The sequence below is a fragment of the Macaca nemestrina genome, chromosome 12 (assembly GCF_043159975.1).
Source record: "Macaca nemestrina isolate mMacNem1 chromosome 12, mMacNem.hap1, whole genome shotgun sequence".
In the NCBI taxonomy this organism is placed as follows: domain Eukaryota; kingdom Metazoa; phylum Chordata; class Mammalia; order Primates; family Cercopithecidae; genus Macaca; species Macaca nemestrina.
Genome location: NC_092136.1, coordinates 92,712,675 through 92,728,510, shown reverse-complemented (window position 1 = coordinate 92,728,510; position 15,836 = coordinate 92,712,675). Strand labels below are relative to the sequence as shown.

The 15,836-nt window shown below is 40.6% G+C and overlaps 1 protein-coding gene across 8 annotated transcripts in view; it reads right to left on the bottom strand.

Annotated features, from left to right (window-relative positions):
* Positions 1-15,836, bottom strand: part of LOC105484363 (FAT atypical cadherin 3) — a 695,427-nt gene that overhangs the window by 122,321 nt on the left and 557,270 nt on the right. For 6 of the 8 annotated variants that reach the window (XM_071075445.1, XM_011745893.3, XM_011745895.3 and 3 more), the window contains exons 5-8: positions 14,379-14,693; positions 11,397-11,607; positions 10,888-10,956; positions 2,237-2,376 (exon numbers count right to left, since the gene is read on the bottom strand). In XM_071075445.1, coding sequence (XP_070931546.1) covers positions 2,237-2,376; positions 10,888-10,956; positions 11,397-11,607; positions 14,379-14,693 — 735 coding nt within the window. The remainder of the gene's footprint in view (positions 1-2,236; positions 2,377-10,887; positions 10,957-11,396; positions 11,608-14,378; positions 14,694-15,836) is intronic. The other 2 variants (XM_071075446.1, XM_071075444.1) reach the window with 1 other exon arrangement.

The following is a 15,836-nucleotide window of genomic DNA, read 5'->3' as shown; positions in this document are numbered from 1 at the left end:
TTAAATGACTTCTCATCTGGTTCTAATAAAATTCTAAAGTAAAAGTATCATTGATAATTTTTGTTGTTGTTAACATGAATTAGTTTTGTGCTTTGGAGATCCAGCATATCTGCTGCGTAGACTCTGCTGAATATGTATCTACTATTCATTCACTTGTTCTAAAAATATTCAATTTTTAAAATATCCATAATGGTATTCTGGGCACACTGAATACCATTTAATTCAACTGGTATGAATCTCTGGAGAAAAGTCTGGAAATGAATATGGTTTCATGCTTTATTTATATTTTACTCAAATATGTCTTATGTTTTTAAGTGGCACTAAAAAGTCAAGGTTGAATATGCTAAGACAAGGCTAATTTTTAAAACTTCAATTCCCATTTAAAATGGATTAACACTTAAGACAGCAATACAGCAGGTGGGTTGTTTTGTATTAGTCTTTGGGGGCGTGCTTTTGAACTGTGTGGTTCTCATAACACCCCAGCCATGGGTTCTTTCCATGTGTCTATATTTTAGCCTTGAAAATACCCTGGAACAGCATGGTTTTAGATAGGGTGACTATATAATTTATCGTCCCAAATGGGGCAATTTTGAGAGTTAATGGGGTCGTTGACCCTGGCTGCATGTCAGAATCACATAGGATTTCTGTGGCTGTATTTATTGAATTTCATATTTTAGAAAACTAATTTTGGTTTATTGTTACATTCTACATTCTTTGCATTTCATTTTGCTGATCAATGAACAATATATTACTTTTATATAACAACTATGAATAGTCAGTTAAGGGAAGGAGAATAATTATGCCAATGCCACAGACATAAATGGGACTCTTTAAGGCAAACAGGGTCATATGATCATCCTAGTTACTGGGAAAGGATGCAGGTTGGAGGATCAGAAATTGTTTCACACTGGCTGCTGTATTATGTGCAAGTCACTTCTCCTCTCTAAGGTTTTAGTTTATTCAAATGAAAAGTAAAGGAGTTGTACTAAAATGAACCCTATTGTTTTCTTCAAATTCTACCATTCTTTGATTATAAACAGATTCAAAGGAAAGAGTTTCATTATATTTTTCAAATCGTCTCAAACTAAGAGGCAGCTGGCTAGGCAAACACATGAAATATTCATCCTTTCTTCTTTTTAAAACACCATAGTTGCAAATGCTTACATCATATTTAAGATGAATCAACGCTTGCTTCAGGGTTGGCAAAAATTTCAACTTCACTACCTGAAGCATTGTGTTCAGAAAGATTCTAAGGACACATCTGGGCTCAGCAGAAAAATGGGCCTTGATGAATTAGTGATGCCTTCTGGGGTTAGAGGAACCTCAGAGCTCAGCAGGGACTAAGAGAGGGGTTTCAGCATATGCATATGTGCCAGCTCTCTGCCATAACTGGCCTAGGTCTCTGGTGCTAAAAAATAAGACAATAAAATCTTCTCATATTTAGTACAAGTCTGCCTCATATTGATATGTAACACTGTGCTAGTCTCAGAAAGATGTACTGAGCCACATGAGAAGTCCAAAGATTTTCTTTTCCTCCTGCTCTCAATGCCCTTTCACATGTGCTCAGGTTGCAAAGTATGAGGAGTGGTCCTTGACCCTGGCTGCATATCAGAATCACATAGGATTTCTGTGGCTGGGGTCCAGCCACTGGTGTTTTTAAACTCTCACCACAACCAAGGGGTTCTACTATACAAACAGCAAGGATAAAGAGGCTAGAATGGCAGAAGAGAATCAGGACACCTAGATCCCAGTCCTTTTTCTTTACTAAGGCTGCATGACCTTGGATACACTACTTAGCTTATCTAAGTCTATAAATGAATTTGGACTCTTAGGTATTCTTTAGCTATAACTTTCTGCGACTAAAAAAAAAAAAAATGAAGAGGTAAAGAATAACATGGTGTGTTAACTCAAGTAAAATAGATGTCCTCCTCTTTGTAAATTCAAGGAAAGTTGACTTTATTGTCAAACAGAAAAATCTACAGTAGATGATCAGGAAACAAACACGCATCACTTTTCCATGCATGATCAATCACAACTTCTTGAAAGCGGCAGCTAAGTCCTATGATATCATCTACAGAATCCCTTTTCTTAATTGTTCTTGAAAATGGTTTTTGTAAACACTAGAAAAACATGGACATAATTTACTATTTCCATTACATTTTTTTTTTCATTGCTTGCACCCCTGACTTTGGCAGCTATTTCAGCATTCCTGCTATTCAGTAATTTAACATCTCACCTGAGTGACAGCAACATTTGTCCCATCAGTGACTTCCACACTCATATTATAGATGGACCTCTGCTCTGCGTCCAAAGGTTTTGCGATGACAATTGTCCCAACACCCTTCTCTGCGTCAAAAGCGCTGTCAAAATTCCCCCCTGATGATTTCACAGAAACATGAAATTAGCAAATCTGAGAACTTATTACATGTATTATATCATATATCTTTAAAGGGAGCTCTTATACAGAAATATTTTTTTGATAGGCATCCCTATGGCTCAATTTTGTACATCTTAAATGGGACCTCTTTATTTCTAACTTGATTCATAGTTCAAAACACAGCCTCTACAATGCATAACAAATGTCACGAAAAAGGAATGTATTGCAAAGAAAAACCTCAGCAGTAAATGTTAGAGTAGTGAAGCATAAACTGACCCCATTAAATATTTAGAAACCTAAAGGCCCTTTAACCTCCTGTGGCTTCACCATTAGAAATTTGTAGATCTTTTTGTTTTTTCCAAAGTAGATTAAATTCTAAGTAAATAAATAGTCCAATTATTATTAATAGAATGAGTACACATTTAAAATCTATTCCAGGATTGATGGTAAACATTTGGCTGCTAGAATTCAGATTCCCTTAATTAAATGTCAGAAATAAAATTATGAATTCTAAACAGTAAAAAAAAAAAGCAAAAAAATTTTCATATTAAAAATTCTATATCTGCGAGCTGGGATATTTATAGAAATACTTATGTTGCCATCTTGGTAGTGTAAATTATTTTTCTCCTAAAAAGGCAGAAAGCCTAGGGAGAGTCACAAAATAAAATTGGGAAAGAAGTAGAAGAAAACATCAGCTTATATGACCAAATTACAAAACAATTTACATGAAAGTTTAGAAAACTTTACTTTCCCCTCAACCCCCTGGCCACATGTAACTCACAGTCTGTGAGTGATGTGCTTAAGACAATATTGCCGTTGTTGAAATCACTGCTGATGTTTCCACCTCTGGCAACCAAAGTGTGGTTTATGATCTTCCCAAAATGAAATATTTTTTGAGGGGGAGAAAAATAATGGTATGAATGTTGGAACAATTTTAATTAAGCATGAGTGTATGTTCACAAGCTCTGCTTCTTTTGGCCTGAAATTTCATGGTGTTGATTTTGTTCTCAGACAGTAATTTTATTTAACTACAGCATATAGGGCAATGTGTTTATTGAATTTCATATTTTAGAAAACTAACTTTGGTTTATTTTTACATTCCACATTCTTTGCATTTCATTTTGCTGATCAATGAACAGTACAATATATTACTTTTATATAACAATTATGAATAGTGAGTTAAGGGAAGGAGAATTTTACCTGAATTACTAGAATCTGATGTACAATGACATGAAATAAATAATATGGTTTACTTAAAAAAAAACCTGGCCATATATATATTTCAAATACTTATTACTTGCTGCTGTCATATACACTTAAGATTATTTAATTGCAAGAGAGAATATAATTGCCCTTGACATTTAATTAAAGTTATGGAGAGATGAGAGTATCAGAGAATTGCTCAGAGATTATATACTTTTTTAAAAACTTCATCTAAAAAGAGACTCATTTTCCAATTAATATCTTCAATTGATTTGATGAGGAGCACTAAATATTAACTCCAAAAAAATTGTTTGAAGCTAGGATAAGGAGAGAAGGGGGAGTCTAGGCTGAAAAGGGAAGCAAGCCTTAGGTCATTACCATTTCTTATTCAAAGGGAATGTTTCATGTTGATAACAACATGAAACAAAATGGAAGTCTGATTTGAGTGTCGTGAAAAACCATCTTCATGAACAAGAGAAAAAAACAACAACATGATCATTTGCTATTAAGCGGTACATTCTGAGAAAAAATTTGCCATGGAAACTTTCAAAGAAAGGTCATAAAATTGCCTCATAAGTCCTGTATGGAAGGAAAGATGAGAATGCAACTTCTCAGGTTGTTTCTAGTGGGTATTAAATCCCATTTTAAATCCCATTTAGAATGTTTTCTTTACCAAAATGTTAACTTTCTTAAATCTTAGGGTCATGATATTATTTGGAGGTGGGGAAAGGAGTCATCCTGTAATGTTGATTATTTTTAAATGTGAAAATGTGTGAGTCAAGTCAAAATAAAGATTATGCAAATTATAAAACTGTAGTTTGCTCCAGTTTAAAGATGATTAAAAATACATTTTAGAGAACCAGCAAGCATAGTTTGAGTTTGAGTTACTGTTTAAATGGGGCAGTCCAATTTGCTCTGTTTCACTGACTTTGACTCACATTTTCCCCAGGGCCCTGTACAAAAATACATAATCATCTCATGCGCTTAGTGGCATAACATTTACATATGGCATATAGAGTGTGTGCTTTTTCTTAGTCGTTTTTCATATCAAATAACATTTTTGGCTAATTTTATGGGTTTTTTTTTTTAACAGTTTTCTCTCTTTCTGTGTGTGTTCATATATGTATTTGTGTGTGTATGTGTATGTGTGTATCTCCCTCAAATTCTTTAGAACAGAAACCTCCAAAGGGACAGGGGAGATGGACCATTAGAAGAGCAGAGCCAAGAGCACTTGAGGGAGAGCCTACAAACTATGTTTCTCAGTTTACCAATATAGTTAGCAGCCTCGGACACTCATTTCCAGGACATTTGTTCCTAGTTAAACTAAGATTTAATGTAAAACAAAATCTTCCATGAGTTTTAAAATGAATTTCTGACAAGGGACACAGAATCTAGACCAGCAGTTTACCATCAACCCTCACACAATTTAATAACCTACCACTTAAGCATCCCATTTCATAAACGACTCCATATCTCTCCCCCAGGTCTCATTTTTCAGGCTCCCTTTTAGCCTGAAAGTGATTTCATTTTCATAGGAAACCATATCCAAATCGTCCAGGGTGAGAATATCAAATGCAAGGAGTCCATTTTTGCTAGCAGCATTCCACTTAAACAAGGTGTGCTTCCTCAGAGCCAGTAACAGAACATGCAAAGCCAGAGTGTGTTTGGTGCAGCAGCGTTAGGCTCAACAAAAGGTGGGGAGGAGGGAGGACACCGCAGAGCTGGTCTGAGTTTCAACAAAGTGGGAAATTAGAAAAGTCACAGCCTGAGCATTGCTGCAGGGGTGTGCGGCAGAGATGGTTAAAAGCAAGGTTGTGAACAGCCCACATAACAGATAATTCACATTAGGGACATATCTCTTTGACCATTTTTGGTCAAGACAGGTGTAATAGAGTAAACAAAGAGCAGATGAAGCACACTGGATTTCTATTGGATTCTAAAGTTAAACATCCCAAGTAGGAATGTCCTAAAAGGCTTTAAAGATGGGACATAAGTGGAAATATTTTGAGCCAGCAGCTACTGCTTAAATGTGCTGGGCATTGGAGCTGGGCCGTGATTCACTCTAGTTTTTCTTTGAAGAAGGGTACGAAGCACCTCTGTCCCTCCATAAAGATACCCAATGGTGAGAATCACACAGCTTCCCCTTTAGAGAAGCTTCCAGGTACCTCCCCTAGCATATGATTCTATTCCACTCCATGCGTAATTGTAAAAATACCAGCCCACATCTAGTTGTCACCAAGGGGGAGGTGTTATGTGAGCAGCTTCCAGAACATGGAGCTGCCGACTCTCAATGAATTCAGGGAGTTGTGCACAAGCTGTTGATTCAGGTTCAGCATGTACACTGAAATTAAGAAAAAATGCTAAACACCAGTTATGGTTTGATCTTGAAAATGCTAAACACTAATTACCATTTTCCCCTAATTTTCTGCCTTGAAATGAAAGCAAGCACAATACCTGGCTGAAAAGGATATTTACTTGGAAGACAGGGGACACCAGGTGGAGGTCAGGAAAAAGTGGTCGGAAAGAAAATCCCTTCTAGAATTGAGTTTAAAATTTATTTTCTTAAAACCGTTAATAGTATATAAAGTGTTTCTAGGCTTCTTCTTATTTTTCTGAAGTTTCTTCAGATGTGCTCCTATGGACCAGACTGTTGCTATGGAAAAATGAGAGGCTTATTTGGGATCAAATTAAGGAAAAGGGGCAGAATAGGGGAAATGAAGTGTTTGATATCAGTTGAATAACTTGGAGCAAGGGTCACCCTGATGCAGGAGCAGTTGTAATAGAAATAACGCATGAACATGGTTTCTCTCCATATCACTGGGTAAGAGTCTTTTGTTAGAGAAATACAGCCACCTGATTAGGGAAGACCCAGAGGTTTCCAAGCTCTAGCGGAAGAACAAGGCTCTACTAGGGCTACCAGAGACTTCAACTGGCCTACTTGATTCATCTCTAAATGGCGATGGCTCCGCTGGGGACAAGGTTCAATAAAGACAGGCAAAAGCTTATGACACAGCAGCAGCCTGGAGCCCAAAGTTTGAAGGAACCTATGACAAATGAAGGGTAAAAGCAGCCTTCCTGCAACACAGAAAGACATTTCAACTTGAGTTGGAACTATGTGCTATCACTCACCAACGGAGAATCATTTTCAAAGAGCAGCCTTACAGTAGGCGAGATAAAGAAGGATATTTTAGGTGCTTACGATTTACAAAGAAAACTATTTTTGTAGCCTAAGTCAGGTGAAAAGCTAAAAAATGGGTGACAGCACCCCCTATCCATTTGCAGGTAAAGAGGAACTGTCTGAGGTGCGTAATAAAGGTGGCCTTCTCTATTCCAATATTTGCCAACAGAATAAAGATACAGGGACTGAACTGTGAACCAGATTGCATGCACATTAGAGAGTCTGTAAATCAAGGAGCTGTGGAGTTGAAATCATAGTCCCCTGAGAAGTGTGAAGATATGTGATAAAGCCACAAAGGATTATGGGTTATTTGTGTTCCCTTCAGTTTCTTTCCCTTTTAACACAGAGAAGGAACATGCTGTGCGTTGGGCTGTTTAAACGCAGAACAGCTGAACTTTATTATGTTTCCTTTTAATTACAGCTTTCTTAACTCAGTTACAAGTAGGGCTTCTGTTTCTGGAAGCTGAAAAGTCTCACTGCATAACATTGTAAGCAGTGGTCTCCTTGGAGGCACAAGAAAGTGTGTGACAGATCCTTGATGCAAGGGTCCAGGCTTGGTAACAAAACCTTGCTCGCTACCCCATTTTTGTGAATTCATATCATGGTGGGAGGCAAAGACATGCAGTTAAGCAAGATTTGGGTTGATTTGGAAATGCAGAAATGAGGCGACTTTACTCTCAGGGGAAAAGCATGCTGAAACACTATTTCTGCTCACTTAATGAGAATTTATTAGTCATAGCATTTGTAAGCTGTAAGTGCCATGCCAAGATGATGTCTTCTCTGTAACTCAGTGTCTCTTTAGGTGTATGCATGCACTAGGTCTAAAATGGAACCAAATCCTCACTCCCTTGGAAGAGTCACAGAGTATTTACCTTGGCAAGGCCCATACTTATACCTGAGACCTCATTTCAGATCCATGCTGACATTACATACCTAGTGCCTATTCCAGGCATTCACTGCTATGTTTCTTAAGCATTGAGGCGCAATGTTCCCTCTTTCCCCTGTATGTTAGTTTGGCCAGAAAAGATGCTTAGGTAAGGAGGAAGGGAACAAAGAGATGAGAGTTTCCACGGCCGAAGATAAATAAGCAAGAAATCTTGAAAGCGAGAATAAAACATCTGAATATGATAAAGGAAACAATAGGTATTTAGAGAGGGGGAAAGATATTGTCAGCAGATTGAGAAAAAATGACTCTGATGGATTAGAAAGATTTTCAAAAGGAGGATTTGGTGGAACGCAGACCGTATCAATACTGAAGCAACCAGCACCTGGGAAAAGGATTTTACTTCTGCGCTGAAATAAAGATTTGGTGTTTCAAGATGTTGTTGGCTGGATGTGGGGATGGAAATAAAATCATGTTCTGTTTGGGCATCTGGCCCAGTAAGTTTAATTTGGAAAAGAAGCTTGGCTAGATGTTACCCGATTTACAGTGAAATCTCTGTGATGGAAGCATCCAGACCAGAGGGACAACCCTGTAGGTCCTCATTCAGAAACTTACAAGTGCCCTGAAACTGAAGGGAGTCTCTAGGAAGAGCGTAGCATTTAGAAATACACCAATGAAGAAACATGAAAACTGATGCCATGTTCTTGATGACGGACCCTGGGTCGATATTTAAGGTAGCTTAAAGGGACTCCTTCCAGGGAGGGCTCTCATCTGTAAACTGCCTCTCTCTTCTTGGACCAGTGATGTTTCTATTTTGTCAAAGGTGCGTAGGTTGCCATGGCCGGTAGCACAGTGGAAGGTCACACTGACTCTGAGTAGGTTCCAGGAGGCATCAGTAGGGTTAGCATAGTGGCTGCCTGGGGTATCTCCATCACTCACCATAGTTTATTCCACTCATCCTGGGTTGGTAGCAACAGAGATTGGCAGGAGGAAGGAATAAGGACACATGGGCCTTAACCATAGGGGTTAAGAGTGGAGACAGGATAAGCACAAATGAAAAAATACAGCAACACTCATCATGCTGACATGAGAAACTTGCAAATCAGGTTACATGCAGTACTGCTAGGCATGCTTACCTACAGACAGTCACACACACACACACACACACATGCAGGAACGATGAAGAGTTGCAAACCTGACCTTGATAACTAGGGTCAAGCAGCTGGTGAGACTGACCATTACAGAAAGGCATGCCAGTAGGATTTCAAAAGCAGACTACAAGTGAGGGCATCCCGGGGCACATAGGTGGTAGGTGGGATGTACCACGGGTCAGCAGGTTGCGTGCACGGATCATGCCAGGGAGAGATGTGACACTGTCCGGCTGTAGAGGTGCTTGGAAACTGGAGTGTCCAAGGAGGAGGGAGAAAAATCAGTGGCTGATGAGAAAGGGTAACTCATCTCATCTCAGGACAGCACACTAGACATTCTGTTGCCTATTTGGTTTCTGCTGCACTCTCCTTTAGGTTATTTAAAAGAAATCACTTTTTTTTCTTTTACTTTTTTTTTTTTTTTTTTTGAGACAGTCTTGCTCTGTTGCCCAGGCTGCTGGAGTACAGTGATGCAATCTCAGCTCACTGCAACCTCCACCTCCCGGGTTAAAGCAATTCTCCTGCCTCAGCCTCCTTAGTAGCTGGGATTACAGGCACCCGCTATCAGGTCCAGCTAATTTTTGTATTTTTAGTAGAGACGGGGTTTTGCCATGTTGGACAGGCTGGTCTTGAACTCCTGACCTCAAGTGATCCGCCCACCTCAGCCTCCCAAAGTGCTGAAATTACAGGAGTGAGCCACTGTGCCTGGCTAGAAATCACTATTGCACATGTCTCTGGAAACCTGGCACTAGTGGCACTGTTAGAACTGAATTGCACTTTCTGTGACTCTGATTGGGGGTGGAAGTGAAGAAATCATTAAAGGTGACTGTACAGACAACCAGACCATGACTACGTGCAACCCTTTGTTGTACCAAGAAAGAAGAAACTGCATCAGATAATATCTTACGAGCTGAAAGTTACTGAGAAGATAAAGAAGTGGAGACCCCTTTCATGGATCAGAAGAAGTTTCATTTCAAATATGTTGAGTAGGAATGAAGAGAGAAGTGAAAGCTTGGTGTGAGGATGGCCATGTACAGGATGGCATGATTAATACCAAGTAAGTAAAACGAAAACGTTCCACTGTCATTCCATCAAATGAAACATGTAGAAAACAGCTCTTTACTTTTTGGAAGTTCAGAGGACTCTCTACAGAGGTTTGATTGCCGGCCATGGGGCATTCTTTTTCTGTGCCTTGTTACAACCGTTGTGGAACTTTCTAAATGCTTATCCCAAGCACAGCGATTCCTAGGGGGAGAGGCATGTTCCTGCCCATCCTATCCAGGCAGTGACATGGGGAAGGAAACGATTCCCCCAGACCAACTCTCTCCTGGATCCCCTGCCTCCCACTGAGAAGCGTGGGAAGTCAGCTTTAGCTCACCGCAGTGTCGGATTGGGCAACACACACTCTCCCCTCTGTTTTAGCAACAGCCTGTTTTGTTTCCTGGTCCTCGGCACTCATTTCCTCTCCAGTGCCTCTCCCTGCTGGTTTGTCAAGGGCCATAGTGCTGTTTTGCCCTTTCCTTTTGCAGCCTGGCGTGCTTGCTTGCTTTCTTTCAAGGAATTTAAAGGTTGGCTCCCAGGGTCTATCCTGCATGCTTCCATCTGCTTCCTCTATTCGGCTTGCGGGGGAGGCTGACTGGCTATATATCTAGGTTCCATTTCCTGCCCTTCCTTTTGTGGACGACAGCCAGGGGACTCTCCTGATGGGGCTATTGGTGTATGAATGGTACTACCGCTGCAAAACAGAGGGACTGGAATACATTTTAATTTCTTTTTCAATTGGAAAAGGCCCAGTTAAATAAACCAACCTACAAAAAGATAAAAACAAAACAACAAAAAGCCCACATACCTCAAAAGCAAAGAAACAAAAATCAAAACAACCCCCCCCAAAATCCAAACCCTATCAAACTCGAACAAAGGAAGTCATTGGATACGAGTAACGCAATAGCTGTTAGAGGCATATATGAAATCTGTGGGCTGCACTTCAGCCTGTCACAGGCAGTTATGAAAGATGTAATTCAATTTGCTTAAAAAAAAAAAAACCGTAAAAGGCAGATTGGATAGCTGTATTTTAGCAAATGTGTTGCACTAAGGGTACCTTCTGTTGAACAGTTCTGCCCACAAGCTGTCTGTAGAATATAGAACATCTCTCGAGCATGCTTGCCACCTTGAAGCAGGGCAGTCGGGAGCAGAAAAAAAAAAAGAACAGAATGCAGAAAAAAGGTGAAGAAAAAGAGAGAAATGAAGGACAGCAAGTCTAGTACCATCAATACATTTAGAAATGAGATTAGCCAAGTGTGACAATAGAATTTAAATGACACACAGAAAGACATTAAGATTGCAGTAAATAACGTACTATGGAAAATCCAGCCAGAGAGCACTTTCGGTTCAGCTTAGCTACAGAGTTGGAACGAAAGCACAGGTTGATTATTCATTTTACTGGCTCTTTTGCATTCCAGCACTATACATATTTTAATCTTGGCATTAATTGTTAGTTTTTTGCTTTCTTTCTTTCTTTTTTCTTTTTCTTTTTTCTTTTTCTTTTTTGCTAGTTGCTTCAGTCAATTATTACATTGCACGATACTGCTCTGTAAGACTCGAACTTACCAACTATGTCAAACCACAGAGGGGTGTTAGCTGGCTGCACAGACACCACCCCTACAATTTCAGTCACTCTATCACTTTCCATGACTGTGAAGTTATAAAATGGCTCATCGAAGGTCAATGGTATAGGCGAAGGGGGTGGTTTCTTAATCCATTCAATGTGGAGGCGGGCCGTGGAGGATTTCTGTGGGCGCCCATTGTCCACTGCCTTTATCTACTCACACAGGGAGAGAACAGAAAGATGTCTCAGACCTCTGATTGTTGTAGAGTTTGGATCTGTCACTCATGTTGCTGGGCCAAGAGTCCATCTTCAACACAGTGTCAGAAAGGGGAAGAAAGGAGCAGAGTTCTGGGGAGAAAAGGCTTGGGAATGGAGGGGAACAACCCAGCCATGTGTAGACCTTGCACCATGTTTGCCAGCGGCTCTCTGGACCACCGTCAACGTTACAGATATGGAGATCTTGAAAGACAAATGCTGCACTTACAGTTTGTGGTGATTTGTGGCCCTGAATAATAGTTACATGAATAGAAATAGCTAATTTGATTCCTGATAGCATGATCCTGAGCCTCACCTTTGGTGGTGATATGTGAAAGGGAAGAAAGTGCATTGTGAAACCTTATATATGTGTGAATGATATGTGCAGAAATGTGTGTGTGTATGTGTGTGTGTGGTTGTGTTTTGCAGTGTGTGGTTGTGTTTCTCAGCTCCTTCCTTCTGCTCTTTGTGATTGATAGCAGCACAGGATCCCAGGAGCAAGATAGAGTGGGCTGGGAAAGGGAGCAGCCTGGAGCTAGCTGCCTTGAGGCCCTTCAGTTTTGCCATCTGCAGAAAGGTAAGAGAGAACTCTCTCGATAGCACAGTCCCCGGAAGCAGCGTGGAAGGGAGGACAGGGCTAATGACTCTCCTCTGTGGTCATAATTAGCTGATACAAGGGCTGAGGAAGCAAGTCTCCCCACCCAGCTGGGAAGGGTGAAGAGTCCAGGTGAACTCTGGACTCAAATGGGAGGGTCAAAAGCTCCAAGAAGCAAAGGCCAAAACAAAACAGAAATAAAAATAAATTTTTAAAAGGACTTTCAAGTATTGCATTTAAAAAATAACATTTATAGGAACATAACTGATAGCTACAGCCTTTCCAAACAGTGACAATGCATAGCACCCTCATGCTATGTGTTCATGAATGATTGCTTTGCCCTAGAATATCCCTGTGGGGTGAGAAAACTTGAGGATACATGTCTTAAGTCAGGTTCCCCCAGGAGCTAAGACAGGTATTTGAGTACAAATGGTTTTTTGGGGAGAAGTGCTCTCAGGTGAAAGGGAATAGAGATCAGGGTGGGCAGGGTGGGAGTTAAATCAGGGTGTGGTCCTGGCTGAGCAGAGGGATCCCATGGGGAGCTCTGAACCATTAATTGCACCACAGTTGAATCCAACTTGAGGCAAGGGGATTGGACTTTTGTATCTGGGTGTCAGTCAGTCAATGGCTGTGGGCTGCTAGACTGGAGGCTGGGAATGTAGACTTTCTTTCACCAAGAATCATCCAAGGATGACTCTCTGGAGAAGAGGGCAGCTGTGAGCCATTGACAGCCAATACTTGCAGCAGTTGAGGGACAGATAAACCAGTCTGAGAATGGGAGCTGGGCAGGACACCAACAGTATCCACTTGAATCTATCCAGTCCTCAAAGATTCCCAAACTGCAAGTCTCACACACCTGCAATGGCACATAGCACATCAGAGCTCCTAACAGTAGAAACAGAGCTGGTGTTTTACTGTAGTTTTTCTCTCTGCCCACTGTTCTGGCCACATAACTGAGCACAGCAAGGAACCCACATCTAGACCACAGGAAAGAAAGGATAAATCAAGAGACTCAGGCCATCATTTAAAATAAAGGACAGACCTAGCAGAGAAGGATAAAGACAAAGAGAAGAGTGGTGGATGGTGCTGACTTTTTTTTTTTTTTTTTTTTTTTGAGACAGAGTTTTGCTCTGTCACCCAGGCTGGAGTGCAGTGATGTGATTTTGGCTCACTGCAACCTCTGCCTCCTGGGTTCAAGTGATTCTTCTGCCTCAGCCTCCTGAGTAGCTGGGATTACAGGCGTGCACCACCATGCCCAGCTAATTTTTTTTTTTTTTTTTTTGGTAGAGATGGGGTTTTACCATGTTGGCCAGGCTGGTCTGAAACTCCTGACCTCAAGTGATCTGCCTGCCTCGGCCTCCCAAAGTGCTGGGATTATAGGCATGAACCACCGTGCCCAGCTGGTGCCAACTTTTGGTAGTTGTTGGGACCCTGGACCATTCTCATTGCTTGTAAGGATACCAGCTGCCTTTCTGGAATAGGCACTACCTGGCTAAAGTGGTTGGGGTAGGGGGAGCACACTGGCACTGTAGATACAGGAGCTTTAAGTTTCTACATGAGATGGTTCTCATGCTTGTTTTCACTTTTCTAATTTAATAAAAAATTCAGTCACTTTATACGTGAGTTTTCCCAGTTTTGATGGAATAAACATCATTGTGATTTGTGTCTCACAATTTACACAGCTATATCCATGCTCTATCTCATTGTTGATAATTTCAAGGTTGTTTTCTATGGGAAGTCACGGGGACATGGTGAGAGATATGTTCAGTGGTGCGTAGGATGTGTTGCCCTGCTGTTCCCCTACCTTTAGTTTACATCTATGTTCAGCACTTTGAGGATGATTTAGGGCTGCAGAAAGAGTGGTTGAGTATGTGGTGAAACAGGCTGTGGCCTGGGAATGGGGGAAAATGCTGACAGCACACAACCAAAGGAAATTGTCTCGTCATTTAAGAATATCAGTGAAACAGGCAAGAGTTCTCACCTGCACTTGCCTCCCAGAAAGAACCTTTCCACAGATGTGTGGTTTCACTTTTTACTCTAAAGATTTATTGCTCAAAGGAGTATACTCAAATAAGTATACTCAAATAACTACTTCCCCCCATCCGCCGTGCTGCTGCAGTTTGGAAGGTCTTACCGTTAGGATGTCATAACTCCCTGCTGTAAACTGCTTTCTAGAAGAAACCATCCCAGTTTTAGGGTCAATAAAGAACTTTCCGTCGTCATTCCCATCCACAATACTGTAGGAGATTTCTGCGTTGGGGCCCTCATCTCTATCAAATGCAAAAGCCCTGTAAATGGGTTCTCCTCTCTTCTTTCGGTCACGTTCCGGCAGCTTGATCTGGTAGACCTTCTCTGGGAACTGGGGCTTGTTGTCATTTTCATCTAGAACCTGAACCACCACCCAGATGGTTGACTGTTTTGGAGAGGGACCACCATCCGTCACAGTCACCTGAAAAAGAGAGTATGATGTGATCAGAAAGGAGAAAAATCATTCTTGCTATTACACGTTAACCATGGGTGTTTCTTTTAATGTATGAACAATGCTATACTATCCAAATTCTTTTAGTATTCATTTTCTTCTCTCTTTTTTCATCTTTCTAGAGACTGAATTGTGTTCCCCTTAAAATTCACATGTTGATGCTCTAACCACCCATGTGTGGTTATTAAGATTAAATGTGATCATAAGGATGTCCTGATCTGACAGAACTAATGTCCCTATAAAAGAGGAAGAAACCCTAGAGATCCTATCTCTCTCTGCCATGTGAGCACACAGAAGAAGGTAGCTGTCTGCAAGCCAGGAAGAGAGCCCTCACCACAAAATGAGCCCTGCTGGAATGTTGACCTTGGACTTTCCAGTCTTCATGCTGTAGTCTGAATGTTTGTGACCCCTCAAAATTTATATGTTAAAACCTAATTTCCAATGCAATAGTATTAGGAGGTGGGGCCTTTAGGTGGCGATTAGATCCCAAACCCTCATGAATGGGATTAGTGCCCTTCGAAAGAGGCTGAGAAGGCTTGCTTGTCCCTTCCACCGTATGAGGACATGGCCAGAAGGCGCCATCTAGGAGGAACAAGCTATCACTAGACACTGAATCTGCTAGTGCCTTGATTTTAGACTTCCCAGCTTCCAGAATTGTGAACAATACATTTCTGTTCTTTAAGTCATCCAGCCTATGGTATTTTGTTACAGCAACCAGAGCAGGCTAAGACACATCTCCACATGATTTGATTTTTACATTGTCATTGAACAAAAGGAAAACTGTGATATATGTTCCACTGTTTGATGTCTGATTTTAAGTACATTACAATGTCTTTAACAATCACAAAATACTTTTCTGTTTCTCTCTGGAAAATGCGAGGGGGATGTACACCCCTTCCCATGTCACTGTGATGCTGTTCTTATGTGTGCCTGTGAAAATTGAGACAGAAAAGAGTAATAAAGAACACATACATAAATAATTTTCATGGAAGATATAAAAAGACTTTACATCCTAGTGTGAATAATTTTCTTATTAGTCATAGTGATAATCAGTATGATATTAATACCTAACATGTGGATGGTGTGACACAGTTTATAACACACTCCTTCATG